Genomic DNA, 27,254 nt, shown 5'->3' on the forward strand with positions numbered 1-27,254 from the left:
CTTCCTCTGCTTCTTAGTCTAGTTATTCTAGCAGCAAGACAACAGCACCCCAGTCAGCCAGCGTCCATGCATGACCGGCTGGCCAGAGCAGATACTCCTGCCACCATGTGCGTGTGTGACTTGTAGTGTGAGTGATGAATAGACTTTTCTCATGCTAATCCATGTTGATGTTTGGGGTTTATTTGTTATTACAACAAACTACTCCTGACTAATGTGATACCTCAAGATACTTAAACACAAATAAGGTGTAAGTATGTGAAACCAATGCAAATGTAGTGAAATTTAATATAATGAGCTGTGTACTTCAAGACCTAGCTAGTTCTTTTTATCAATATTGCTACAGTTTCGCCAAACCCATATAACTGAAGTTTCCAATGCCCCCTTTTTAAAACTCCAGGAATCTCTTTGTTCCCATTCTCTTGGATCTCACTGCCGCCATTGGAATTAGTGGCCATTGTCAGACCCTTTACTCTTTAGACACTTTGTAGCATCTGCCTCGGGAATATGAGCTCCTTCTAGTTCCTTTTATAAATTTTAGTCATGTTGTTTTCTTTAGTTTCGCTGATTCCTGTTTGAATTAGTCTTAGACTTTCTACACTCTCCGAAATGCCCTCGGTTCACTCGTTCTGGTATTCGTTCCTACCCTTGTGGGATGGAACCCCCAAACCACATTTCTTGCTATATTCTCTCACTTTATTCTTATCACTACCCAAACTCTATCTTTTCTTCCTCCATAAGAAAATAGAGGAAAAATCTAGAAAATTTAAATTTACCTATCTCTACTTTCATAATGCAACAGAACATTTTTCCTTAAAAAATCCAATATAGGCATAAATGAAGTAAAAAATAAAATTTGTCTCTCACCCTCACCAATACCCGAGGGCTAGCTGACACTCAGTTTCGTGACTAAATGACTTTTCAAGGTTCCTTCTAATTTCAGGATTCACGATGTTGGGGGGAAAGAGAGGAGAAGGGGAGAAAGGGAAGAAAAGCAAGCATTTGTTCAAGGAGGAGCTCATCATTTGGCTATGTATTTTCCCAAAGGTGCTCCAGGTTAGAAACGCACACTTTTCAGCCGACATTGGTTTTTTGGAAGAGATTTATTATTAGAGGGGCATAAAAATGTTACTGCACCAGAAGAAGACTGTTGTTTCTCTTTTTTGCTTGGAGTTGTAATAAGTTAGATCGGGAAACAGGCTCTCTGGAGATTAACAGTAGATGAACTTTGCAAGCAATGGGATTTTAAAAAGAAGAAGTTAGCTCCTTCGTGGTTTCGCCCATGTCATAAAGAAGATAGCAGGTCCTGAAGGCTTTCTCTAAAGAAAGGTGATGTCTGGGAAATCTGAATGTCAAAATTAAGAAAAAGGGACCAAGTAAACTGATGTGAAGAAATTTGAGTATGTAGATTGGCAGTGAGTGTGGGCAGATGTGAATACCAACTTTTTGCTGGTTCAAGTCCTATTTTGCTTCCCTCTGACCAGACACTACATATGTTCTGGCTAAACTTGGCTTCTAATAACTGCATGCTGCTGGCCTCATTTCCCTGCTATCTTGATTAGGTATAGTGTTCCTTTTTTTCTCTGTCCTAACAATGGAGTCCATCGCTTTGTTCTGGAAACAATTCTCTACCCTTATCCTGGGAGTTGTACGTCTGTGCCGAGTGGGTGGGTCTGACCCTGTCTCTCACTGGCTTTAGCTGTGTGGGCATTCATTTGTAAAGTTTGGTGTTATCCTCAGATTATTTTTTAAATCACAGAACGTCATCGCTCAGTATTAACAACTTGTACGTGACACCAGGCACTGAGAACATAGGGCCGTTTCAAAGCTTTACGGGGTGGGGGGTGGGGGAAGTGAATGAGAAGTTTGTGAGTAGGGCCAGATCTACACCCTCTGGAGTGAAAGCCTGTGGTACCAGGTACACCTAGGCCAGCAAGTCTCAGACCCTTTCAACCCGGGACCTATTTACATTATTAAAATGTATTAAAGACCCCCTCGAGCTTTTGTGCATGTGGGTTATCGCTACTGATACTTAAGACATTTAACTGAGAAATTTTAATAATATCTATTAATTCTTTTGAAAATGAAAATAATAAATCTGTTATCTGTTAACTTACATAATATGGTTTATTTTAAAAATGTCTATATTTCCAAGCCAAAAAAAATAGGGGAATAAAGTGGCGTTGTCTTACATTTTTGCGCATCTCTTTAATGTTTCTCTGAATAGAAGAGAGCTGGGTTCTGACGTCAGGCTCTGTGCTCCGCCTCCGAAATATGTTACTTTGGTTGCACGTACAGGAATAAAGTTCAGCCTCACGTGGATAAGTCATTGGCAAAGGAGAAATGTATTAACATTTTTAAATACTTGTAGATCTTCTCTGATACAATACGAAAACTTGACACGGGTAATTTTTTTTGTAATTTCCTAAAAGTTTAGAAGTAATAAGAAATCTGAAACCATATCAGTGAACATTTAAGTACTCTGATCTAAAGTCATCTTGCACTTTGACTGAATTTTTTTTACTTGTGTATGATTTTGTAGCATTGTATTTGGTAATTTGGGAAATATTGGGTCACTAAATTAGGCAAACATTCTAGATGTTGACACATTCTATTTTACCGTATAAAAAATAACACTTGTTAATAAGTTAATATCAACACCAATATCATCAGAAAGGTTGGAGCTGCCAAGCTCACAGTGGCAGATACAAGTTTTCCCAAATTCTGATTTTAACTTGAAAAGCTAGATTTCTCTCCTTGGCAACAAACACAACAAATCCTGCCAGTTGTTTTCCTTGAAAACACAGTCTCATTTCATTCATTACTTGAGAAAATGCCTGCCAAATATCTAAGTCCAAATAATTCTTTCAAGTAAAAAATGGTGTTTATGGGGGAAAATACTGTCTCGTTCAGCTTGCAGCTCAGGCGCATGGGTGCTTTTCCTCACGACAGCCATCACGCCTCACAGGCAGCGGAGGTCTTTCTCCGCACCTCCTCTCTCCTTCACACAGAAAACGAGAAAGAGAACATGCTCACTCCAGGGTCCAGGTCTAATGAAATGAATCATTCTACCATCTCATCTTCAGTGGAACTGGCTTTTTTAACCGAATGTGACACTCCCTCCATTCATAATGAGAAAATGCAATTTTACCCACCATTGCTCTTACTCAATTGGTATAAATATCAACAAAGTTTTAAAAAGGAAGGTAATCCATCAGTATTCTTATTAATATAGTTGTAGCCTTATTGACCACCCAAAGGGATCTCAGGGTCCCCCAAATGCTCAGCTTGCATGTTGAGAACTGCTATGGTTTACAAAGCAGGAGGACTCTTTCAGCATAAGGCCACCTCAGCCCCAGCTGCGAGTACCAAGGGGCTTGGTGAAAACAGAGAGTCCCCTTAAACCCACTGGGACATGGACCGAGGGGTATGGTACACGATTGTACATGAACTCAACTTTCCAGGTGACTTAGAGTCTTCCAGTCTTTTTTTTTCTTTTATATGTGACTTGAAACTTGTAATGTCACATTCAGATTTTGGGTTGGCTGCCGTAAACAAAGTCCTGCAAACTCTCCACACTGATCGGCCATAACTACAACTGGTATTTTCACTCCAGGGCTTGGAGCACTGTTCCTCCAGTTCCCTTCCCATGTGTGAGAAAAACCTCTCTTTACATTTCTCCCACTTTCTACTACTTCTCCAGACAAATTGTCAGTCTCTAAGGACACTTGTCGTCCACCGCAAAGTATCCAATTCAAACATTGGATCCTTGTCTTCTCTGTCAAGTTCTGCATTTTGCCTGATGGTGTTTTTCTTTTTCTTCGTGACTTCTTTTCCTTCTGGAGCTGGAAACCAGGCAGGGAGGGGCTGACAGGTTTTAAAGGGTCATTTTTGAATAAAGAATTGTCTGTGTGCTGTTTTTGCACAGTGGTGTGTTTTGTGTGTTTGCGTGAACGGAGGCAGGATGAGGGGTGCAGCGCTCCTGCTGGCCAGACCTGTCAGAAAGTTCTTCCCCGATCAATTCCAGGCTTTCACATGCAAATCCCCTGAGTCGATAATAAACTGTGGCAGGAGAAACGTAGGACTTTTCTATCAACGCTCCAGAAAGGAAGGTCATTTTATAGGAGAAACATGCACACACCAAAAAACACCTACTGTGTCTCTCTTTTTATTAGGAAATGACTTTTGGTGTAGTTTATGTAAGGGATCATTAGTGCTAATATCCTTTTTCCTAAAGGAAGAAGTAAAGTAAATAAGATAAAGAGAAGAATAGCCAGTAATTTTGATTGGGTTCCAGGGACCATTATCAGCATCGTGATTGTCAAGAATTTTCAGTTTTGTATGTGGCTGATTAGCTAAGCTCCCAACACGACCACTCGCTCCACACAGCGAGGCCGACTGTCCTTCCCAGGTCACTACCACCGGCAGAGGTTGGTTTACAGCTGATGAAAGAAAGCCCTGCTCACTGCCTTCACACACCCTTGCAGGATTTGAGAAGTGAGCAAAGTCTGACTGCCTCAAAGACCCACCCTCTTGAGAAATTTCTGTATTTAGGAGAGCCCGGGGCACTGACTGTGGGAGAAAGCCATTGTTTGATACCTTATTTCTTTCGTTTTCCTGTCCTTTTGTGCTCATATCAGTTTTCTCATGATTTAAAACAAATGCACAGAAACCAAAAAGTTGGTACAGAACAATTGCGGGCTTTCAGTGTTCGGCATGCTCAGCAATCACTGAAATAACCCTGAATTCTTCCCCAAAAGCCCTTACATGGGGACTCTCAGAGCTGAAGGACCCATCCAAGGGGGCTTGTAGGTTGCTCTGCAGATCATGTAGTCAAGACTGCCCTGCTGCAGATGCTAGATTTTTGTTTAAAAACCTATTTCTTGTTGAGTTTCTCTCTCTCTCTTCCTCCCTCCCCCCCTCCCTCCCCCGCTTTCCCTTAGTAATTGCAGGCTGCAGAGTGAAAAGCATTGGAATTGTTTACAAAACAGCTCATAAAGTTTAAAATAATAGGGGCGTGTGTGTGTTGATGTAAACAAAATGCTGTGTGTGGCAGGCGTGAACAGGACACGGTCTTTCTTCTTTCGTGCCCCCTGCCACCCTCCAGAACTGCGGGCTTGGAAGTGAGTCACAGAGCCCCGCTCCTCCTGCCACCGCACTGCTCACTCTTCATTCGTTATGTTTATTTATCTGACGCCAGTTTATTGTTGCCAATCAAAACACAGACCCTCAAGTGTGTGGAGACAGAGGAGCTTATGAAGGGGCTGCCATCTAATTAATTTTAGGGCAGCGTAAATTCCCATATGGATATTCCCTCCTGACATCCTAGAGGCAGATTTTTTTTTTTTTTGTAATGAGTCCTTTGCCATTTCTCAGAAGTCCAAGAGAAAAGCTTTCGGCAGGTTGGTGTTCCAAAGTGCAGGGGCATTTCCCAACCCTTTCAAACTCTCTCCTCTTGTGCAGACTGGCGAGGATTTTGCAGTGCTCCCTCTGGGTTTTATTTATTTTTTAACGTGGGAGGGTAGCCGCTAACCCTCAGCCTCAGAGCCAATCAATCACTTCGCTTTGCAGGTTTGGATCTGCGGCAGCAAAGCACAACCTCTGTGCAGGCGGCGCTGCACCGGGTCTCGCTAATAGTGAGGCTGGGGCTGGCAGTCAAAGGAGGGCTCTGTCCCCTTAGGCGCCAGCGCACTGAGGACACGGGCTGGACGGAGGGACCAGCCTCGCTCGGAGGAAGCGCCTCTTCCCCTGGTGATTGATGGAGCACAGTTAGGAGGTTTTCAGAGGCTGGGAAAAATTGCCCTCCTTCCTATGAAGTCTTTGTCAGCAGAAAGAACTCTCCTGGGTAGTGAGTGACATAATGCAGATGACAAATGACAGCTTTGAGTTTCATTCTACTCGATAAGTACTCAGTATCTTATGCAGGTGAGTTAACGCTCCCCCAACACGCCCCTCGTGCCAGACGCCCCCAGATATGCTCTCCAGATGCACGGTGGTTGCACAGGCGCTGCTGGCTCTTCCTGATCCGTCATTAGTTTGGGGGGAGACGTTTAAAGTACAATTAGGGTGTGAATGGGGATGAAACTGTGTCGGTTTATGGAGCTGCTTATGGGATGAAGGTGTTTTTTCAGTCATTTGTTAGCACTTCTGAGTGTTGTTTCCTTCTGTTTCTTCATTTTGGAGGGCAGAAGAAAAATATGCATGCATTAATATTATATACTATACATATATATAATATGCAGATTATAGTATGCTGTTTTAAGAGACTACTTCAGGTCAAAAAGCTGTATCAAAATCTTTGACCGATGTTTTCTTTGTATTTTTTTCTCCCCCTTCCAGGACCCCATCTACAGATGTGCTGAACACCCTTGAGTAGAGAAATTGATTTTTCAACCAGGATACCCAATTCAAGGTATTAGCTCTTGTCAGAAAGCTTTTGCATTGGAGCCCTGTGTTGGAAGTGATATTTTGGCAATGAACTGGAAGAGGAAAAGTTGGAATGAGAATAAAGGACAAAAGTGAATTTGCAAAATAATCAAGTGCTTAAAAAAAACGACCCAGCGCCTGTGAGGGTTTGCTGCTTCTGACTCATGTGCAGCCTGTTCTCCGCCGGCAAAGGTGCCAGGTCCCACTTAGCTGAAGCCCTTTTCCTGCACTGTGTTTGGGGTTTGGATTTCATTTCAGTCTCTCCCTCTCGCTTTTTCCCTGACTGCTCAGACCTGCAGAAACCAGGAGACTGAGGTGTTTTGTCCGTTTTGCGACATGGGACCAAACCTGAGGAAGTGGTCCTGCTGGGCTCTGGTTCTGGCTGTCCTGGGCACGGAACTGCTGGGCAGCCTCTGTTCGACGGTCAGGTCCCCGAGGTTCAGAGGACGGGTACTGCAGGAACGAAAAAACATCCGACCCAACATCATTCTCGTACTCACTGATGACCAAGATGTGGAGCTGGGTGAGATGTCTGATTTTTCGCTCGTTAGTCTCTTTTGCTCAAGTGATTTGCTGACCCTTTTCAGTAACTGTCAGTGAACATTTGGGGGTTGGGCACTGAATTATACCACCTTAACCAATGACCTAGTTTATAAAATGAACTTGTGTTGAGTATAAGGCATTTGGTTTGTGTTTCAACATCACTTTTCTGTCTTAGGCTTTTGAAACAGCACGGGGGGGGGGGTGGTAAGAGAACAAGAGTAAGGAGGAATGGAGTAAGCCCAGATTAAATATTATAGAAGTCAAGATTTGATGGTGGACCTTGGAAACCCTTGGTCAAATTTTTAAAAAATATTTGGGCAGTTGTTTCAAAGAGTAGGAGACTGAATGGAATTCTATGCAATGTATATGGACATAGATATTAGAGGAACTTTCAGCGGTTTGTTAGTATTAGAATGAGTGATTTATTCACAGCTTGTAATAATTGTTAGGTGATTGAAATTTGCAGTAGTCTACATAACTTGTGGTAGTAATTTACTACTACCCTCTTAGATGTGGTGCCTTTCTGAAGACTTAGCTCATCCGAGTCAATTCCCGAGCCCTTAAGAGACTCTGCCAAAATCCGGTGGTTCCAGCTTAGCTTCTGTATCATCTGATTGGGTTTCTCATCTTCTCACCCTCCGATTGGGCCAACTCCATGGTCTTGCCTGTAAGCCTAGGGTCAAGTTCTTCTAGGTTACCCCAGGACAGATTTTAAAAAAATCTTGCCCTGACAAGTTGTCACCACATCTCATTTCCATTCCTGGACCCAAATTCCTCACTGTCAGGCATCACTCAGTGGGCTTATCTATCCATCACACTCAACTTGACTGACATTAGTATCTTTTCGATCCTGTGCTAGCAGAGCACCAGCCTTCTTTACAGAGCTCCTCTGGCTTAGGGTTTTTGAGGATAAAGCCCTCCATGCTGGAACTTGAGCTACGTGGAAGAGAACTTTGGTTTCCAAGTTGAAACCAAATGATACAATTCCAACAAAGTGAATTCCTTGGGTTCAGAGGGAAGCGAATGCATGAGAAGCCAGCAGGGGTAATGATCGTTGAGGTTGAGTCACTTAGTCTGCCCTTTCTCACTTCGCTTTTTAAGCGAGAGTATAGATTTTTTCAGGCAATATGCCAGAATGATAGGTCTTGCAGGTACGACTTTAGTCAGACAGAGCAAATGTATATGGCTGGTGGTTTCAGGTTTTAATCACTTACAGAGCAAATAAGATGACGTGAACATGTTTGAATTTGCCTTCCTTAACATCTCCTATCCATGCTTTCTGCTAAAGCCAAGATCTACAGACCTTCCCTCCCAGCTTCTTTCTCTTTTCTCCGCTGCAGCAAATGAGCTCTGGGCCGTCTGGCTCCCGCCTGCTTCTGTGAGGCTACTTTTTTTACCCCCACTTTTGTTCTGTGCTTTGTGGAAACAAGTTACACTTCCCTGAAGGTTTTTGGTTGCTTCGTCTCCCTCACCTGTATTTCATGCCTTTGCACATCTGGTCCCTACCATCTTTTTCCCCCTTTCCTTACCTGAAGTAGCTCTCTCTGTTCTTCATGACCCAGTTCCAATGCCTTGCCCTCAGGGGTCTTCCTTCACTAAAACCACTGTCCCCTCCAGCAGGGTCGATGGAATTGTCCTTTGCACCACCTTGGATGTGCCTCCGTGTGACTTTTAATCCCCCATGTGCTTCCGTAATTGTCTTTTCCACTTGCCTGAGAGCAACTAGAGGCCAGGTGTGTGTTTGGTTCAGATTGCATCTCTGATGCTGAGACTATGCTATAAATACAGCAGGTGCTAAATAAACTTGAAATAGACCCACAAGGGTCTGAAAAAGCTAAGACAATTCCCAGAAATGAATACAGGTATCTGTCATGATCTATTGAGTATATAGTCCTTGTCATTAAAATATATTAAGGAGCTATTCAATCAATTTATTTTAACAGAATTCAGAATTACATCCTTATTGTGTAGTTAATGCAGTCATTCAATAATTATTTACTGAAAAATTACTAAGGACTGGCCTCTACTGGAAGTACATGGATATAATGGTAAAGGGTCATAGACCAGGTTCAGTCAACCCAGTTGTGTCTTACATATTTACCTCTACCTTCTTCCTTGATTTTTCTAGCCCAATATTATACTAAGAAATTGCCCACTTTATCTTCACAATAACTTGATAATGACACCTAGAGAAGTCGCATAGACTCTGGTCAGCTAGTAAATGGTAAAACTAGGGCCTGTGTTAGCCACACATTTCACCATGATCCCTTCCATCAATGAGTCCATCAACAAATGTTTTGGGAGCCCTTCCTAAAGACCACCTGGAAATGCTTGTGAAATGCTGGAAATGCTTCTAGGTTCTGAGAGAGACAACAAATGCATATGTCGGGTCTTATTACCTTGTTGGCAAAATAAGTTGGGGATGAACCATCTACAGCAGAACGACTGTGCTCTTGACAGTGGACATTGCTTGATGGAGACTTTTGCCTAGTCTTTTGTAATGTTCTCATAATTTTTTTAAAGATTTTATTTATTTATTTATCTTTTAGAGGGGAAGGAGAGAGGGAAACATCAATGTATGGTTGCCTTTTGTGTGTCCCCTGATGGGAGTTGGCCTGCAGGGAACTGGCCTGCAACCCAGGCATGTACCCTGACTGGGAATCGAACCACGATCCTCTGGTTTGCAGGCCTGTGCTCAATCCACTGCGCTACCCCAGCCCAGGGCTCATAATTTTTTATAAGGCCTTACTGCTATAGACTTTTTTTTTTACTATCTTAGTCATTTTTAAGTGCATAGTTTAGTACATTCACATTGTTGTATAACCAATCTCCAGAATTTCTTTCATCTTATAAAATTAAAATTTTCTTCCTCAAGAGCCGTCCTAATGGGTAGGAGGTAGTATCTCATTGTAGTTTTGATATGGATGGTTTTGGTTTTGTTTACTTACATGTGCTCATATATTCAAGTACCTAAATAAATTTTCACCTAAGCAAAACTTTTTGCACCTATAACTCTGCAGGCAAGTTTAGCTCCTGTGCCTCCAGAAATATATAACAGACATAGAAAAAGCTTAGAGAAACAATTAGGAAATTGCAACACAATACTTTTCCTTTGGGGAAAAAATGAAACAATTCTACCTCTGTGTCTGGAAAGACAAAATCTGAGAAGGGTTTTAATCAAAGTTTATGGAATCGAGCTGGGGAGGAAAACGCTTATCCTGGAAGAATGGGGGCTCCTCCCTCAATTCCGTCTGAGGACAAATAAAATAAACTAGTACTTTGTGAAGGGGGTAAAACATAGAAGGAACTCATTACTAAAAGTGCTAGAACCTTGCATGTGGATAATGCTTTATCTTCTTGCAAACATTTGCAAAATGATTGCATTTTATTGTCCTCCCCCACAAGTTGGGTGGGTAGGACAAAGATCATGACTCCAGAAGAGAGCGTAACTATGTGGAAAGATTAAATGAGGTCAGTGGTTTCCTGTTTCTGGGTTTGTTTTTTCTACAACTTAAGAGGCTGTTCGGGTTCTGTAAATAGTTTAGGTTTTTAGACTAAGCTCATGGGTGGAAGATTAACACTATTCAAAGCTGGGAAAAATTCATGGACATAACCAACATGGTATCTGGGATGATGGCACCTCTGGGGAAGGAGTGATAACCAAGAACATTGACTATCCATATTTTATTTTATAAATTAACAAAATATATCTGAACCAACTGTGATGTTAAGCTTTGATAAAGCTTGGAGATGTGTTGCTTATATTATTTTATCCCTGCCCTTGGGATATTTATGAATCGAAAACAAGAAAATCAGAGATGCTTGTGGGACTACCCTAAATACTGATGACTAGAGACAAAGGGATGGGGGTGTAAATCTTTCCCAAATGCTTCCTTAGTACCATTCTGAGAAACAAACTGTTGAACTAATTGCACCATTGATCTGACCTGCGGTGGCATTCCTTACATTCTTAGGAAATAGGGCTGACGCTAACGCCTCAGTAATGCTGACCCCACCAATGCCTCCCTTAGATCACAGTGGAACTGAGAAACCATGAATACGTGGAAATACCTTGTTTTTTTTAAAAGCAGGGGTCACCAAATGGGACCCGTAGTGCAGAACTAGTACCTAGATATGTTTTACTGGACAAGCATGCTTTAAAAAAATCAAAGCAACGTGTTAAAAATCAGGTGATTTTATGTTACAAGAAAAACCCAGATTTCTCCTTTTCTTAAATTCAGAAGAATGAGCGTGTGCATTCCCATGAGGCAGCCATCCGTCAGATTTGAAGGGGAGTTGCAGCTGCCTTCCCAACGAGTGGGGCATGTCCTCCCCAAGCCATCACGGTCCCTGCAACTCTCCATGGCTCCCAACACTTAGACCAAGGAGCAGCTGCTGTTTATCGGCATGCCCATACTATGGCTTTCCTTAGTCAGGGAAGAGTTCTGGATGCTCATATTGCTATCAAATGTGAAAAGGCAAAACCCCTGGGATTTTGTTTATACCTGGCTGCTTTCACTTGCCCACCTGCTCTGTCTAACTCGGAGTCATTTTATTTCCATCCCCTGAAGGGACTAGTCTCCACTTTTAATGGCCTTTGGGGGCCAATATAATGAGTCCTAGTGACCTGGAAACATTCCAGATAGATTTATTATCTGTTTCTTGGACCCTTTCCCCCCAACTTGATTCTCCGCCTCTGGTTTTAGTTGAAGCATCTGCTTTGTTTCGTTTTTCTACCAATTACATGTCTGTGCTAGGAGAAGGTATACTGTGTTATTATGTTATTGTTTCTTATGCTTTCAGGACCAAAATATTCAATAGATCAATAAGGCCATGTCTAATATGAGAAATGTCACTGTCTAAGGCTCCATACTACATAAAAATAGCAATGATGTGCTCAGTACTGACCATTTATATATTAAAAGCGTGAGCCTGTCCCCATCACAATCAATGACATTTAGAAACAACCCTGTACAATTAGAGTTGTGTTTGCTTGTTGTCACTCATCAAACCCTGTACGGTTACAACCTGCATAGGGTTGTGTCTTTTCAGGAGGTCAGGTGTGTATGAATCCCACATGCCTGGGGTTTCCTTAAGGGATGGTGATAACAATAGTTATTATTCCATTTCAGGTTTTGTGAGTTTCTCTGGCCATGATAAATAGGCTTGATGAAAATTTTAATGTTTGACAGTATAAAATATTGAATAATCAAGCCCTAAGAAAGTTGAACTGGAAAGGTTAAGCTTTGCTATAAAATTGAACGTGTAAATAAAGTAATTCTGACTCTCTGGGTAATTTTGTTTAAGTCATTCAGATTAGTGGGACATTTTCTTTTTCACCTTTTTCACATAGGTGATTTAGGAAGAAATAGGTCAGAGAGTGTGGAATGAGTTAAATTCCCGGCCATGGTTCTGTGCAGCTCCAATAGCCAATCAGTTAATCCACCAAAGTACTCACTCGTCTTAGAGCCTGGATTTGTAACTCTGCCAAACTTGCAAGCCTGGTGAATCCTGCAGGATGCCCGAAGAGCACCATTTCTCCCCTCCCAGTCACCGCCGACTGAGCAGCATCCCGGTCCACGGCCGAATGCTGTCGCCGCCTCCCCACCCTTGCAGGAGCAATGGCAGATGTCCGAAGTCCCAGCTGGGAACTCTGGCACTGGGACAGCTTGTCTTGCCAGTCCTGAGATTCAGCTGTAGCCTGAACCTTCCCTGTCCTCAAGCCAGCCCAATTAGCAGTGTCCTTACGCCAGCAGCTGGACCTAATTTCAGTCCCTTCAATGCATCCCCAGATCCCCACAGTCCCCACCAGACCCCTACCCCACAGGACAATTTTAACCAATAATGAAGTCAAACTTCTTGCTTAAGGAGGGAGGGCAGTTTGAGTGGTGGGGGAGAGAATTTCTGTTTTTAACAGTCAGCCAGCATTAACATTTTAAGTCTTAAAGAGTAGAAAAAGTAGTCTGACCTCTGTCTTAGTCCATTTGAGCTGCTATAACAAAATACTCTTTACCCACTGGGGTGGCTTGGTGGCTTATGAACAATATGTTTGTTTCTCACAGTCTGGAGGCTGTTAAGTCCAAGATCAAGGTACCAGCAGATTCAGCGTCCCATTTCCTGTTCATAAATATCTGCCTTTTCACTGTGTCCTCACATGGTGGAAGGAGCAAGGTTGTTTTTGTTTTTTTTTTAAAAGGGCATTAATCCCATTCATGAGGGCTCCACCCTCATGACCAAGTCACTTCCCGATGGCCTTACCTCCTGCTGCTATCTCTTGGGGCCTTGGGTTTCAAAATAGAAACTTTCAGGGACGCATTCAGTCTATGGTAACCTCTTCATTCTTATCCCACTTTTGGAATTAAGATGTAGAGTACAGAGAGGGAGATAGGAAAGGCAGGAGAGAACTAAATGTGGGGTTTAGTTGAGCACACCTCATGGATACCGGGAACTATGCAGGAGAACTGTTACTAGCTCCATTTTACGGATGGAAAACACAAATTTAATAAAAAGAATAAATGATGTGCTCAAGCCAATCTGTGGCAGAATCAGATGTTTCACAAGTTCAAGTACAGGGCTCTTTCTCTTCTCATTCTCTCCCTCCTAAGCCCTGCTGTGGGAATATTGTGAAGCCTTCTGTCTTAAGCTTCCTGTCATTCCTGGGAAATTAGTGTTCTCACTGATAAGTAAGAACCGGCATAACTTGCATTTTAGGCACCAAAGGCCTGAAACCCAGAGAGGTGAGGAGCTCCAGCTTAAAACAAAGGACATTGTTGCCCTCCCAACAGTAGGATGGAACGTTGTCCCATCTATTCCTCTCAACAGCCGTAAATGCATAATTTTGAGTTGTATTATGGAATAGTTTTTGATAGCGTTTCCCAGTGAAAAATCAATGGTTCAATCACATGGCAATAGAGGTAGAGCAAAGCAGTGTTATAGACCAGCATTGATCATCACACAGCCATAAAAAAGAAGGTGCTTGGTGCTTACCTCACTGGCGCACATGAGCTCAGCCAAGGGAAGAGGGATGACTCCTGCACTCCATCCTCTGCATCTAGCCAGGCAATCCACTGAGCCCAGAGGCGGTGTGGCTGTCAGCTACTGAATGAAGACAGACCCATCTTCAGCCCACTCACCTTTCACCTGGGGCCTCAGCTACTGAGATCCTTTCAGCCCTCAGGAGGGCAGAAAGCAGGCATTAGTGTCTGTTAGTATCTCCCCTAAGAGGCCAGAGGATGCAAAATATGAGGCTACATAAAAGGAGGCATATCTTGACTGCATGCAGACATCATTTCTGTTTCTCTGTCTTGAACGCATCAATGTCACAGTCGGTGCTCAGCCTCCGTGCAGCTGAGGAGACAGTCTTGGAGCAGGCTGCCTGGACTTCTCTCTGAGCTCTGAGTGGCCCTCCACACGTTATGTAAGCCTCTACACTTCAGTTTTAACATCCATAATGTGAGAATAATCAATAGTAGCACCACTGCAAAGGGTTATTGTCAGGATTAAATGAGCTGATGTTTGTGGAGCACTCTGAGAACCTGAGAGTAAGTATAAAACCAGTGCATTCTTTTCCTGTCTGTAGCATCCCATGGCCTTGGAAATGCTCTAAGGCACTTAGGTCACTTAAAACAAGGCAACCACTGACGTCTCTTCCAGCTGTAGGCTTCCCTGACTCTCTGTCCCACCTGGAATACTTCTCCAAGTGTGGTCCACAGACAGGGAGCTTGTTACAAGTGCAAATTCTCAGGTCTTTCCCTGGAACTACTAAGTCAGTATCTTCGGGTGGGCCCAGGATTCTGTCATTTAACATGTTCTGTAGGTGATGTTTAAAGTTGGGAAGGATTGTCTCAGAATCTCCTCTTCACTGAGAATCTTCAAGCGAGGTGCCCACTTTTAGGAACCCCGGAGATGGAGCTGCAGTGGTCATGGTGACGGCAGGGCCCAAATGTCTTCATTGATACCTTTGACATGGGGACCAGTTGGAGGCAGAATTTTGGCAGGGATTGTGAAATACTTCAATACCATCAGCCAGTTAATTAAAAAAAGAGCGATTCTTATAATGAGGTGAGTCCCAGCTGGGGCAATTCCAGAGATTTGGATTGGGCTAAGTTTTAGCCCGTTTTTATATTATTTGACCTTAGATCAGATTTCCACCTCCTAGACCGTATTTGCAGTCCAGATGGGGCTATAAACTGGCATTTGTACCTTTGTGATTCAGGACCTTAAAAGATGGATTGTGACCACATTTTTAATTTGAATTTAGCTAAGCCGATATAGGAAACTCTGAGAGTTGATTCTTTGAAATAAAGAGATTATTAGGTAATGAAAATCCATCTACAAATGTTTTCTGAGTTTTTCCAAAATTCAGGACATTCTGATGAGTGAGTACTGTGGGTATCTGCAGAGGAGAGGGGACTAAGTGATAGACTTCGGCAGGTGCCCATCACTCTCTCCCATGACCGTGTCCCTAGTCATCTCTCCCCATAGGATCAGCCAAAACAAAATGTAGCATTTCTAAAATGAACTTCTTTGGTCTACAGGGCATATTTCTTCTTAGTTATGTTTTAACCAACAGTGAAACAATTTTTTCAGGCTTTCTTCCCATGCTGAAAGCTTTGAGGTATTAGTCAACTCATGGTCTTCTAATGCATTACAGTGTCTCCTGGATCTGCTTTGTAGAGTTGCTCTAGTCTAGTGACATAATCCAGTTCAGCTTCTTACCATCTTGTGGCCTGATGGCTTCAATGACCTCTGGCCTGTATCCTTCATGGGCCAGCATATTCTCCCTCTGCACATTCCTCCATGGCCACATTGCCACAGCAACACCTTTCAAAGACTTTTTTCTTGCCGGGTTGTTTATGCCTTTGGCAAAGAACCTACTCTGCCTTTATTTCGTCTATTCTATGCAATCCAAACATCTCTACCCAGCCTCCAAGCTCTTTGCTAACTCTGCTTCCCACATTTCAAGAGCATTCTCCGTATTCTATTCAATTCCAGGAAATCAATGTGGGGTACTCATCACTCCACTTCTTAGCATCCTCTTCATTCTCCCAACAACCCACTTCACCCATTGCACATTATTCTCACTCCCTCTCTTTGTCCCCAGCTCTTGTTCTGGGACCCTATTAAACATTCACTCCAGGTCCCCGCCAACTTCAGAGGTGCTGCTACTGCTGTATCCACACTCTAATGTGTATGTTGCTTTGCAACTCTCCCCAAGGATTTTTATATGTAGGTTCTTCTCTAGGTAGCTTACTACTAAAGACCCAAGGCAGCAGAGAGTTTTCCATTTCCTTTGTTAATGCTACACTTGGGGACCAGCCTGTAGTGCAAAGCTGATAGAATGTTCAGCATGAAATAGGTGCTCCTGACATGTTATTTGCTGATCACAAAAAGGTTGTGGAGTCCCCTGACAGCATCACCCAGGGAAGGAAAAGCAGTTAGGATCCTCCTAAGTGAGGCGTATTTCAGGGAGTTCTAATGAGACCCAATTAGAAACCCTTCTAATCTCATATATTTCATGGGAATAGTAAAAGCTAGTATGTGGGAAAAAACAGGCAAACTGTGGCTTTTTGGACAGTGGCACACTTCTGCTGTGAGTGCTTGCTTGGTTTGCATTATGATTTCCTTCCTTGCTGGAAAACTGCATAGACTTTCTCCCTTTCTTTGGAAGAAGTGGGACCTGTTGGAAATGTGAGGCTCTGGGATTCAAATGTAGTGGGCTTGGTGGTGGGGCTCTGTAGTGCATTTCTTGACAAGTTCTGAAAAAACTATTGAATTCTGGCCTGTGCTTTTTCTGCAGTATTTGGATGTGTTTCAGCTGCAGTGTTTGGCTGGGTAGAGTAATCGAAATAGAGTTTTTTTCTTCCTCAGCAATCTTATGTTATAATTTTGTCTTTTACAGTTGAAATGAAAAATTTTTTTGCTATGCAAATACTTTTGAGTGCAACAGAATCACAGCTCTTTCGCAAGCAAAGAACCTGTTTCTTAATATTACATGTAAACAGGTGGAAATAGAAACTAGTGCTGTCCTCATAGCAGAACTGGTAGGCATTTGGTGAAGTCACTAGAGGATACCAAGTTACATTGGAGATTTTTTTTTAATTAAATACAGGCATTTGGGAGGGACTTCTACTTAGTAGAAAAGAAGTTTTCCTCTTTTATTTCACGTGATTAAAACACTGGATCTAATCATCTCTGCACTGTCACTAGCTCTGTGCCTGTGTCGTGGGCCAGGGCGCCTGATGTTCTGTGTAACAGGCTATTGTTCCCTGGAATCTTCAAAGGACAGCTGGGCTTTGAGTCTGCTCCGTGTCTAGAATTCTAGCTTTAATTATCAGATTAGCTCACATTTTTTTTCTTTCGTCATTAAGGGGGGAAGAAGCTAGAATGTGTTTATTATTCTGCAAAATACTTGAGATGGTAGGATCCCAGATATTTAATTTTATTTTGGAAATGAGAGCTGGTCGAATTAATAGACTTCTTCAAACCGAGGGACGGAAATTAATAAATCAGGAGAAAAGAGTCACTGAGTGATAAGACGTTAAGTGTTTGTGCGGCGGGCTCTCCCAAACGACACTGGAATTGTGCCTTTCAGGGTCCCTGCAAGTCATGAACAAAACAAGAAAGATTATGGAGCACGGAGGGGCCACCTTCACCAACGCCTTTGTGACCACACCCATGTGCTGCCCTTCCCGGTCCTCCATGCTCACCGGGAAGTACGTGCACAACCACAACGTCTACACCAACAACGAGAACTGCTCCTCGCCCTCGTGGCAGGCGATGCACGAACCTCGGACTTTTGCTGTGTATCTTAACAACACTGGCTACAGAACAGGTAAAGAGTGCACTTTCGAGCCCCTGACCCTTTGATAAAACATCTTAGACACAGGCAAAGTGTGTAATGAAATGTGTAATGAAATGTATGAAGTTCCAGTCAGTTCCTCGATGGAAGTATTTAGGCTGTTCTCATCTGTATCACTGTACTCCCCATCCCTCACTTTTCCACTCTGAAGGATGTACCAAGGAGAGTTGCCTTAGGGGAAAGTCAGAATGCTTCTCAGTGGACATGTTGTGAAAGAGTTTTACCCATCAGAGCACCTAGCATTTGGAATTGTCCAGGAGAACCTACCCCCTATAAGTTTTCACTCCATTTGCTTATTTACCTCAACTTCCCAAATCTCAAGGGATCATGGTACAGCTGGAGGCTTGTCTTAGATGTTAATGAATTTCTGCTGATAGTTTAAGTAAGAAATCATCAACTGCTTAGCCCCTCCCCCAGGGTCCGGGGCACAGATGATTACAGTCGTTTACTGAATTAATAAATCATTAAATGAACTAACCAATTACACATATCTTATTGATGCATTTATTTATCAAGATTTGGAGATTTTTTAGCTTGCATTGTGGCCATTTGAGGTTTCAGATGTTCACCTCCATCTCCCAAGAAAGGAAGGCAATTGCCATACTTCCTCTCATTGTTTAACCTCCATAAGGCCTGAGGAAGGTTTGAGTTAGCTGGTCTTCTGAAAACTGGACACCTCTTCCAAGAGAGGTCATGACCATCATGCCAGTCTTTCTAAGGAAGAAGCAAGGCTCCTTCTAATAAGGTTGTTCTCCCGACCCCCTGCCGACGCCTTTATTCTGCCACCACTTAGATGCCTTCAGTATTTCTTCATGGGAGGAAGGAAGCAAGGGTGTTTCTGGAGGGGTGGCAATGCAAAATAGACTTTTCAGAACCACTTGGATTTATTCATTAGAATTAACAATGTTACCATTAAAGCTTGTTGGAAATGATTTTACAGATGCTCTAGCCCAAAGGTTGAAAAGTAAAGGATTTCAGACAAATGTATTCTGTTAAATCTCCTCAAAACATGAAATCAATCTTTCCCACTGATCTCAGGAAACATGTGGCTATTGGCTCCTTTGCAGAGCGCCCCGTGGGCACTTAATACTTGTTATTTATAGATGAAAATATTCATTGTGAATATGACAGCATTGTCATTCACAGATATTTTAAGATAGCCACTCATAGAGGAAGATCTTCCCATGAATCCCAAGGGTGTTTGCTTATACTTAGGAAAGAAACTAGGTTACTCAGAATGCTTTATCCTGAGTTTGTTTTCTCACGTAAGTGATTTAAATTTATAGCACCTTCCATCTGAGAGCTCTAAAGCAATTTGCAAATCCATCAAGTATCCTTGTAGGTTTGCAGACAGCAGATGGACTTGGTTCTGTTTCATAACTGAGGTGGGGATTTCAAAACCTGTGTGACCAGCTCGAAAGCAAGATCAACAGTGATCCCCCTAACGCCTGGTTCCCGATCTTAACCAACCCAATTTTGTTTTGTTCCTGGGAAGTATTGTGCGAGATCAGGACCTTTCAACTCCCGGGCTCCCTACAATTTAATCCCTAGCAGTGGACAAGCAGCTTGGAGGGTTGGCACTGTTACCGTATCCAGAGCAAAATGGATGGTGTCCGTAATAAGCAGAGATGGGAGGTGACTCAGAGCATCCTGCCAGGACTGGAGCGCTCAACCAGAGTCTGCTAATTTGTTTCAGGGCTAATCCAAGAAGGTGGGAAAAGAGGATGTGAATAAGTTCTGAGACGTGGCACACAGCAATGTGAATGTAGTTGACAAGGTTATACCGTGTACTTGAAATTTACTAAGAGGGTGGACCTTTGGTGTTCTCACCCCAGGGAGTGAGGGCGAAGGAAAATGGTAAAGGTGAAGGGATGGATATATTGGTTGGCTTGATATGGTAAATACTTCACAGTGTTTATGTATATTGGGCCATCAGGTTGTGTACCTTAAAAATATACAATTTTTGATTGTCAGTTATATCTAAATAAAGCGGGGGTGGAAAAGGAGAAAAGGAAGACATTAGCTACCCTATACCAGGCGTTTTAGCTAAGTTTTGTCACCTAATTCTTAAAGAAACCTTGAAAGAAAGGATTTGCCCATGTTACCAGTGAAAAAACAGTTACTTGAGAGAGTTAATTGTCTCAGAACACAGGCTAGTCAGTGATAGAATGAATCTAGCACATCTGATTCCAAAGACTTTCCTCTTCCCGTTTGTCTTACTTCTTTGCCTGTGTATCTATCATGCCTCACTCCAAAGTGTCCTACAGAGACACATAAAACAAAATAGGATGCAGCACAATAAGGACCCTGGCAAATGGAAATGAAGAAAAATAGTTAAAGTCAAGGCCAAGGTTAGTATACAACCTACATGGCATGGAGTTATAGAGAAAGGCTGCATATTTTAAAATAAACTTCCTGGTGGGGAAAGCAAAAATGGAAACACCACCCATTACAAAGTACAAACAAAGGTCCCAAAGATACAAACAACTCAGTTGCTTCTAAGAAGCATAGTGTATTCTGGTACTTGTTTTAATGATGCTGTCCCATATCCACCCTACAGTGGATTGCAAGAGCTTGAATAAAACTCAGACCTAATTTAGTTTGATTCCCTTGTTTTCAAATGAGAAAACTTAGACCCACAAGATTAAGGTGGTTTGCTGAAGTGACACATCTGATGTTCTAAGTGTAAGGCCAGGCATCAGGGCTCTTTCCAGTGTGCTGCCTTAACCTCCCAGTGAGGCCTAGGACAAAACTGCACATCATAAGGCTTTGCCATGGCGAGTGTCTGACCTTTTGTTCATTCAGTTGTCATTTCCAGGGAGAGGGGATTTGTTCTTGGAAACTAAGGCAGATTCTGAAGCCAACCTTCTCCCCAGGGGTCTAGACTCTTAGGTAATACTGGAATTTATAGTGAGTCATCCTACAAAACAACAGGAATTTCTTGTAACAAGGACTTACCCAAATACTTAGTGCAGAAAATAAATTATGATGTGCTCATTAGTAAATCAGGACAATTATAAATGGAAGAGTAAAATGGCAGTGATAGAGATCTGTAGAGTTTAAATTTATTTTTGCTGGGAACACATTGAAGTGTTTGAGACAATTGGGAAGTAAAGATGTCTTTGTAATGATAATTAGTGATCTAAGCAGGGGCATTGACACAGTTGAAAATAGACAAATAAGCATATCAAGATGACAGGCACCTTGGGAAATTAAGAGACTTGGTGAGTAGGTACTAAACCAGTGCAATTATTTATGAGTCTCTAGACTAGTCAGAAAAGAGTCAACGTATATTTTATTGTTTTTCTTAATAATGAATACACTATTTGGAACATTTAGCTGAGAGCCTAAGAAAAAGAATGAAGGAAACTCAAATATGCATTATACTTAAATACCCATTGAGAGAAAACACAAAGCAGCAATCAGATTTATGAAGAACAGCTCCGAGAAGACAAATTACTATGAGACTTACTTTGGGGGGAATCCAGAATACGTGGATTTAAATGAATTGAATTGATCCAATATTATATTTACTGTTGTGTGACATGACTTTTCTTTTTCAGAACTAGGCATATCTTTGGACTGGCTATAGCCTAAATTTTTCTAAACTTACTCATGGAAAATGTGAATCCGCAACAGCTTAAACATTCGAGCAGGGAAAATACAGTAACATGTCTATTGCAGTTTATGTTCTGACAACTGAACCGGGAATGACATAGGATTATCTGTCATAAAGATGAATATCCTGCCTGGCTTTATGTTCAGAATGTTTTTACTTTGAATTTCTTCTGAGGGTGTAGACATGCATGTGAAACCTAGCATGGTTTTAAAGTACAGGTGCTAATCCGCATTTCAGAGGCAACATCGAGTGTTCGCAAGAACCCCGAACATGCGCTGAGGATGCCTGGAGTCCGTTCCTAGCTCTGCCTTGAATTCGCTTTGAGAGCTTGCAGAGAGACCAGCTTTCCAACAGATAAAACACAGACATTGGATGAGAAGGATTCCCAAGTTTTCTTTCCTGACCAAAATTATACTGTGATTTTATTATAACCACTGTAATTATTATATTGACTCATTTCTAAAATATTAGTGGTCAAATTATAATCAGAATGCATGAAACATGAAATAGCGTGTGAATTAAATTTTAGTCTTGCTAATTCTACTATACAGGTCCCTGGGGTAGAAGGGGCAATATTTAGTAGAGAGCTACAATAAATCCTTTTGCAGAGAATTCTTTTGTCAAGACAATTTAGACAAATTAATCAGTTTTCTAATTCCATGTCTTTTCATATTATAAAATCTATGTTACTTATGGCAAGTATACTTATTCTCTAATATGGGATTTTTTTAATGTAGAGTTCACTTAAAGTAAGACAAACTAGTATTCTTATATTTATGAGTTATAGTATGATAGATTTTCATGTTAAGTACATAAACATAGATATTTATTGAACAATAGCATGCTTAAAACTACAGTTGATACCGGGATATGAAGAGATATAAAATATGATCCCTGTCTTCATTAGACTTAACAATTGAATTGGGGAAACCAAAATCATGTATACAAGTTGACATGAGAGGAAATCATCATTTTAATTGGTTGAAATTTATGCATATTTTTAGTTGCAACCAGTGAAATCTTATAACCCAAGTGTATCGATTACGTAGAGTAAAAGGTCAGCTAGTATATCATTTGTTATATTAAATAAGGTTTAACTCCTCCACAGTATCAGAAATCTTTTGTGCCTTAAAATAAATACCTTGGCTTCAGATAGTTCAAGGAAATTTTTCTATGTATTTTGGCACAGATAGTGCTGGACAGAATAGCATGGCCTAAAGTCAAAAATAATTATAATCAGGTCTTTGTGATCTTTGTCCTGACACTTAACCCTCACAACACCTTCTCAAACAGCTGTGAAGGGGTGTGTTCAGTGGCATCTCAGAAAAGAAGTGACATAGAAGGAGGGTCGGGGCCCATGCTAGTGAGCCGATCAGATAGTATAGTAGTGAGTTCAGTTGAATGACCAGTGTCAAAGGAGAGAAAATCTTCAAACTATACTTAATATAATGGCACTTTGGGCGAGAAAGTAAAATTCACCTTAGGGAAGGAGAAAGGGATTTAATACATCTGGAGGGAAATAATTAGAAGCCCAGATAATCGATTGCAGAGCGCTGCCAGGAAGCATGATGTCGAAAGAGGCCAGGGGTGATTACAAATGAGTCTCAGTGTCAGGAGGCAACCAGAGAGGCCAGAGTCCCTCGAAGCTGCCAACATGGGGGTGTCTCTTTGTGACACACAAGGGCCTGGTCTCTCGTAGAACAAGTGTGACGGGTGAGGGCACATCTGGAAAACTGAGTGCATTCTTTACACTCCATTAACACAAAGACACCGAAAACCTGGAGAGAGTTCTAACATGAATAATAAGCACTGCAAAGAGACTTGCAAAATGGTTTATAAGGGGAGGGTAAAAGGGAAGGGAACAGCCATGGAAATGGGTAGAAAACAGAACAAAATAACCTCACAGAGAAAACAGAGAAGGAAGGGCTTTGGCATGGCTGCCCTGAGAGGGGGAAAAAAACAAACAAACCAAGAATTAAAACTAAGAGTAGCGGAAAAACTTTTAAAACGAATCGAGCAGGAAAACGGAAGCCGAATGGGAGAGAATTTGTTGTCACAACGTGAGTCAGATCAGGAAAGAGAATACTGTCACCTCTCAAGAAATGTTTGCAAATGCACAAGGAATTAACCCTAGGATGCGAGTTCCCTGCACTGCAGAATGGTAGGTTATTTAAAATCAGAAGGCCGAGTTGAAAGGATAAAGATAATAGTGATGCTAATAATAACAACAGCAGTAGATGCACTTGTTAAAAAGCCCTTGTGGCGTGCCAGGCACTGTGTTAAGCAATTTATGTATGTATTAGCTCACTTAATCCTGACAACAACCCTACCACTATTATTATTACTATCTTCATGGCTTTAGGAAAAGGAATTTCGGGTAGAGAAAATTAAGTAACTTGCCCGTAGACACATAGCTAAACAAGTAGCAAGCAGGATTGGAACCCAAGCGGGCTGGGCTTTGTCCCAAACCACTATGATGTTTTACTTCTTTGAAAACAAAAGGAGAGAAAAATGGAACAAACCCCCAGGGATGAGGCGCAGGCCAGGGGAAAGAGCTGGGTCTGATGTCCTTGAGTGGAAGGTTCCTGGAAACAGCCCCCCTCCGGAGAAATGCGGCTGGGGTGTGGTGCTGGGCAGCTGCCTGCGACTCCGAGTCTCCGTTGGCTTTTGTCGGAAAAGGAACCTCATCCTGTGGTTTTGTGTGAAAAGGTGGTTAGTCTCTGAAGACAAGAACCCCTCATTAGAAGAATTCCCGCTGCACAGAGTCAGCTCGAAAGGAACTCGTGAGTCATATCTGGCGTGAGAGCCTCTGACATTTTGTCCTGCCCACGTTGATCTGCTCCAGGCCCTGGCAGAATCCTCAGGCCAGGGCATTTGGCTAAAGAAGGGCTTGATTCATTCACTCATTCACAGATTCAACAGATAAACATTCATTCAACAAATAAGTACACATGGCCTGGAGTCAACTCGTCAAAAAAAAAAATCAGTCTGAGAAATGTCAACTTCAACTCTGAAGTTCTAGACTATGAAAATATTTAGACCAAAGCAAACGTTAAAATTAGAATCCACGTGAAGACACAAAATTTAACAAGTCTAGAACCTGTAAAAGCCCAGAATACATGGGGGTCTATGAGCCCCAGTTCAAGAAACAAAATTTATGGAGCCCTTATACAGTGTGCAAGGATGGGGGAGGGGGGTACAGAGAGGAGGCAAAGGCAATGTTTGCCCTCAAAAGCCTTACAGTCCAAGAGGGATTGGCTTATATGAGAACGTGAGTCCACCACTAGGAAGAAAGAGAGGGTGTCATTAAAGCCACAGGCACAAATTTGCTACAGGCCAAAGCCCGGGAGTGGAACGGCATCTGCTCTGGCCTTGATGCATAAAGAGGGAGCTGAAGGCAGTCGTACAGACACAGGCAGAAAGGTGGAACCCAGAGCGAAGCAGAGCTGGAGGGAGGGCCACGGACAGAAATGCAAGAGGGGCTTGGAGAAAGAATGATTTTGCTCAGACCCAAGGAAGGCCATGGAGGGCATTCTGTGGAGTTAAACTGGATCCTACACGTGACAAGCCTCCCCCTAGATTGTGAGAAGAGGGGATGTGACTGGAGTTGGTGTTCAGGAAGGTGGCAAGGTTCAGGAGTTACCGTCCAGATGGTGTAGGACCTACGAGCCACGGCAGCTGCCCAGTGAGGAGTGGGTGGAAATCAGGGAAGGCTTGGGGTTGCCACTCCTGGCCACCCAGCAGGTGACTGTGCCACTCCGGGAATTAAAGGACAGCTGAGAAGTAATTTAATTTGGAAGGGAAAATGACCCATTCCATTTGGATGATCTCATTAAGGGGCAAGTAAAACATCCAGGGGGAGATACTGTATGTCAAAGATGGAAACAAGGTAAATAGCTGTCCCTTGGAGGCATGGAAATGATGTACAGTGGGCAAGTTCAAGGTTCAGAAATGTGTGCTTTAAAGGCAATGCCAGTGAAGTGGCTGGATTCGAGGGTCCGTCTTCATCATCCCAGGCTAGTCACCCAGCAGCTTCCTTTCCTGGTGGATGTGAGTGGAAGCACCTGTAAAACCTGCTTTAATGAAGCCAAGAAGTGGCTTTGGCCTGAAAGGCAGAGGACATGGTCTCTCCCTAAAATAAAAGATGCAAGCCTTCTAAAATAAGAAAAGTTAAAACTTGCATTTATAGATACAGGTGTGTATGTCTCATGCACACATACCTACACACATAGGTATCCCTGTGTATACATATATGGAATATAGTGTTGTCTAGTCCTTCATAGTTGAGGGGAAGGCTGTGTGTGTGTCTAACAGGGTGATCAGACATGCAGGTTTACCCTGAATTGTGTTCGTTTATACCTGTTTCCCTGGTATAATTACAATAGTTACAAATGGAACCCTCTTTCTCTCTCAAAAGTCTGCCAACAATACCCTTAGGACTGCCTTTGGATAGTTACAAGGTATCTGACTTTCAGATCCAACCCATTTTGTTCCTGAAACCCCAAACAGCCCGCCTGTCCTGTGGCCCTTCCCTGGGCCTTATCTTTGGCAGAGGGCCATATTCGTGGGGTGCCTCTCCAAAAGAAGCAGTAAGCCTTGTCGCACTGTGGCCCTCTTGGATGTGACGTGCCGAAGTTACAAATGTGAAGTCCTTTGAATGGCCTTTTCCAGGATCAGTGGACTAGTTAGGGTGCATATACTTCAATTATACAATTATTCTGTGAGCATTAGTCACCTATGTAACAGCTCTAGGTTGCCAGCATTTTGATTATGAGGCGTTAGCCATACCCATTTGTAAAATATATGTAATGTAAACACAGATGACGTGAAATATATGGCGCATGAAAACATTGACCGTGTCCCATGAAAACAACATTTACCGTGGTCTCTTGGTTTAGAAAATTTGTACACTTGGGCTATGCAAAAAGAGAGACAAGTTTTTCAGTAGCGTTTCTATCATCTGTAACGCTCCAACAGTAAGTTTAAAAAGAAAACTTATGACAAAGACTGAACTGGCACTTCTCCAGTGATGTGCGTGCCCAGGAGTAGCATCCCAAATCTCACCCTGGCTCCTCCTCTGTTACATCCGTTGACAAATGGGTACGATCTGCCAGTCTCCCAGAAAGCCACACGAATAGCTGTCCCCAGAGTACCATGATCATTGTGGTGATTCTGTTGAATTATAATCCATGGACTTGGAGGCCACTTTTATTTATTCAAGAGGAAAATGTGTGTATGTCACTTCACCAGAGGATGGGACGACTACCCTAATGTTAGGTTGGCATCTGCTATTACCTAGGTTAACTTTTTTCCTAGTGTCTCTTTCTGAAGCTATCATTTCGTACTAATGCATTTATGTATTTATTTATGATTATTCATTTCACATGAGAAAAATAATCCCTTTTTCCCATTGCAGCCTTTTTTGGAAAATACCTCAATGAATATAATGGCAGCTACATCCCTCCCGGGTGGCGAGAATGGCTTGGATTAATCAAGAATTCTCGTTTCTATAATTACACTGTTTGTCGCAATGGCATCAAAGAAAAGCATGGATTTGATTATGCAAAGGTAATTTTCAGGCACTTTTTACACTGCATCAATTTACTTTGTGCATAATAGGGAACAGCCATTTTCAGCAAATTAACCTATCCACAAGATTGGCTTTCTACGCTCTCACAATGTTAGAATGAGAAATTTTAAGGTAATTTTAAACTCCAGGCCAGAAAAGACTCTCAAGGAACACTGACTTTACATAGTGATTTTTTCCCTCATCAGAACACAAGGCAATCAGCCTTTGATGAAAGTACC

At 42.3% G+C, this 27,254-nt stretch overlaps 1 protein-coding gene across 4 annotated transcripts in view; it reads left to right on the forward strand.

Annotated features, from left to right (window-relative positions):
* The window catches only part of SULF1 (sulfatase 1), a 163,282-nt gene that overhangs the window by 77,873 nt on the left and 58,155 nt on the right, over positions 1-27,254 (forward strand). For 3 of the 4 annotated variants that reach the window (XM_037058682.1, XM_037058683.1, XM_037058679.1), the window contains 4 exons: positions 6,337-6,409; positions 6,715-6,946; positions 17,561-17,800; positions 26,863-27,014. In XM_037058682.1, the coding sequence (XP_036914577.1) occupies positions 6,760-6,946; positions 17,561-17,800; positions 26,863-27,014 (579 nt within the window). In that variant the 5' untranslated portion in view covers positions 6,337-6,409; positions 6,715-6,759. Of the gene's footprint in view, positions 1-5,647; positions 5,923-6,336; positions 6,410-6,714; positions 6,947-17,560; positions 17,801-26,862; positions 27,015-27,254 lie in introns of those variants that run through there. The other variant, XM_037058684.1, reaches the window with a different exon arrangement.

Source organism: Sturnira hondurensis, unplaced genomic scaffold, assembly GCF_014824575.4.
Source record: "Sturnira hondurensis isolate 20B ecotype Veracruz unplaced genomic scaffold, ASM1482457v3 Scaffold0010128, whole genome shotgun sequence".
In the NCBI taxonomy this organism is placed as follows: domain Eukaryota; kingdom Metazoa; phylum Chordata; class Mammalia; order Chiroptera; family Phyllostomidae; genus Sturnira; species Sturnira hondurensis.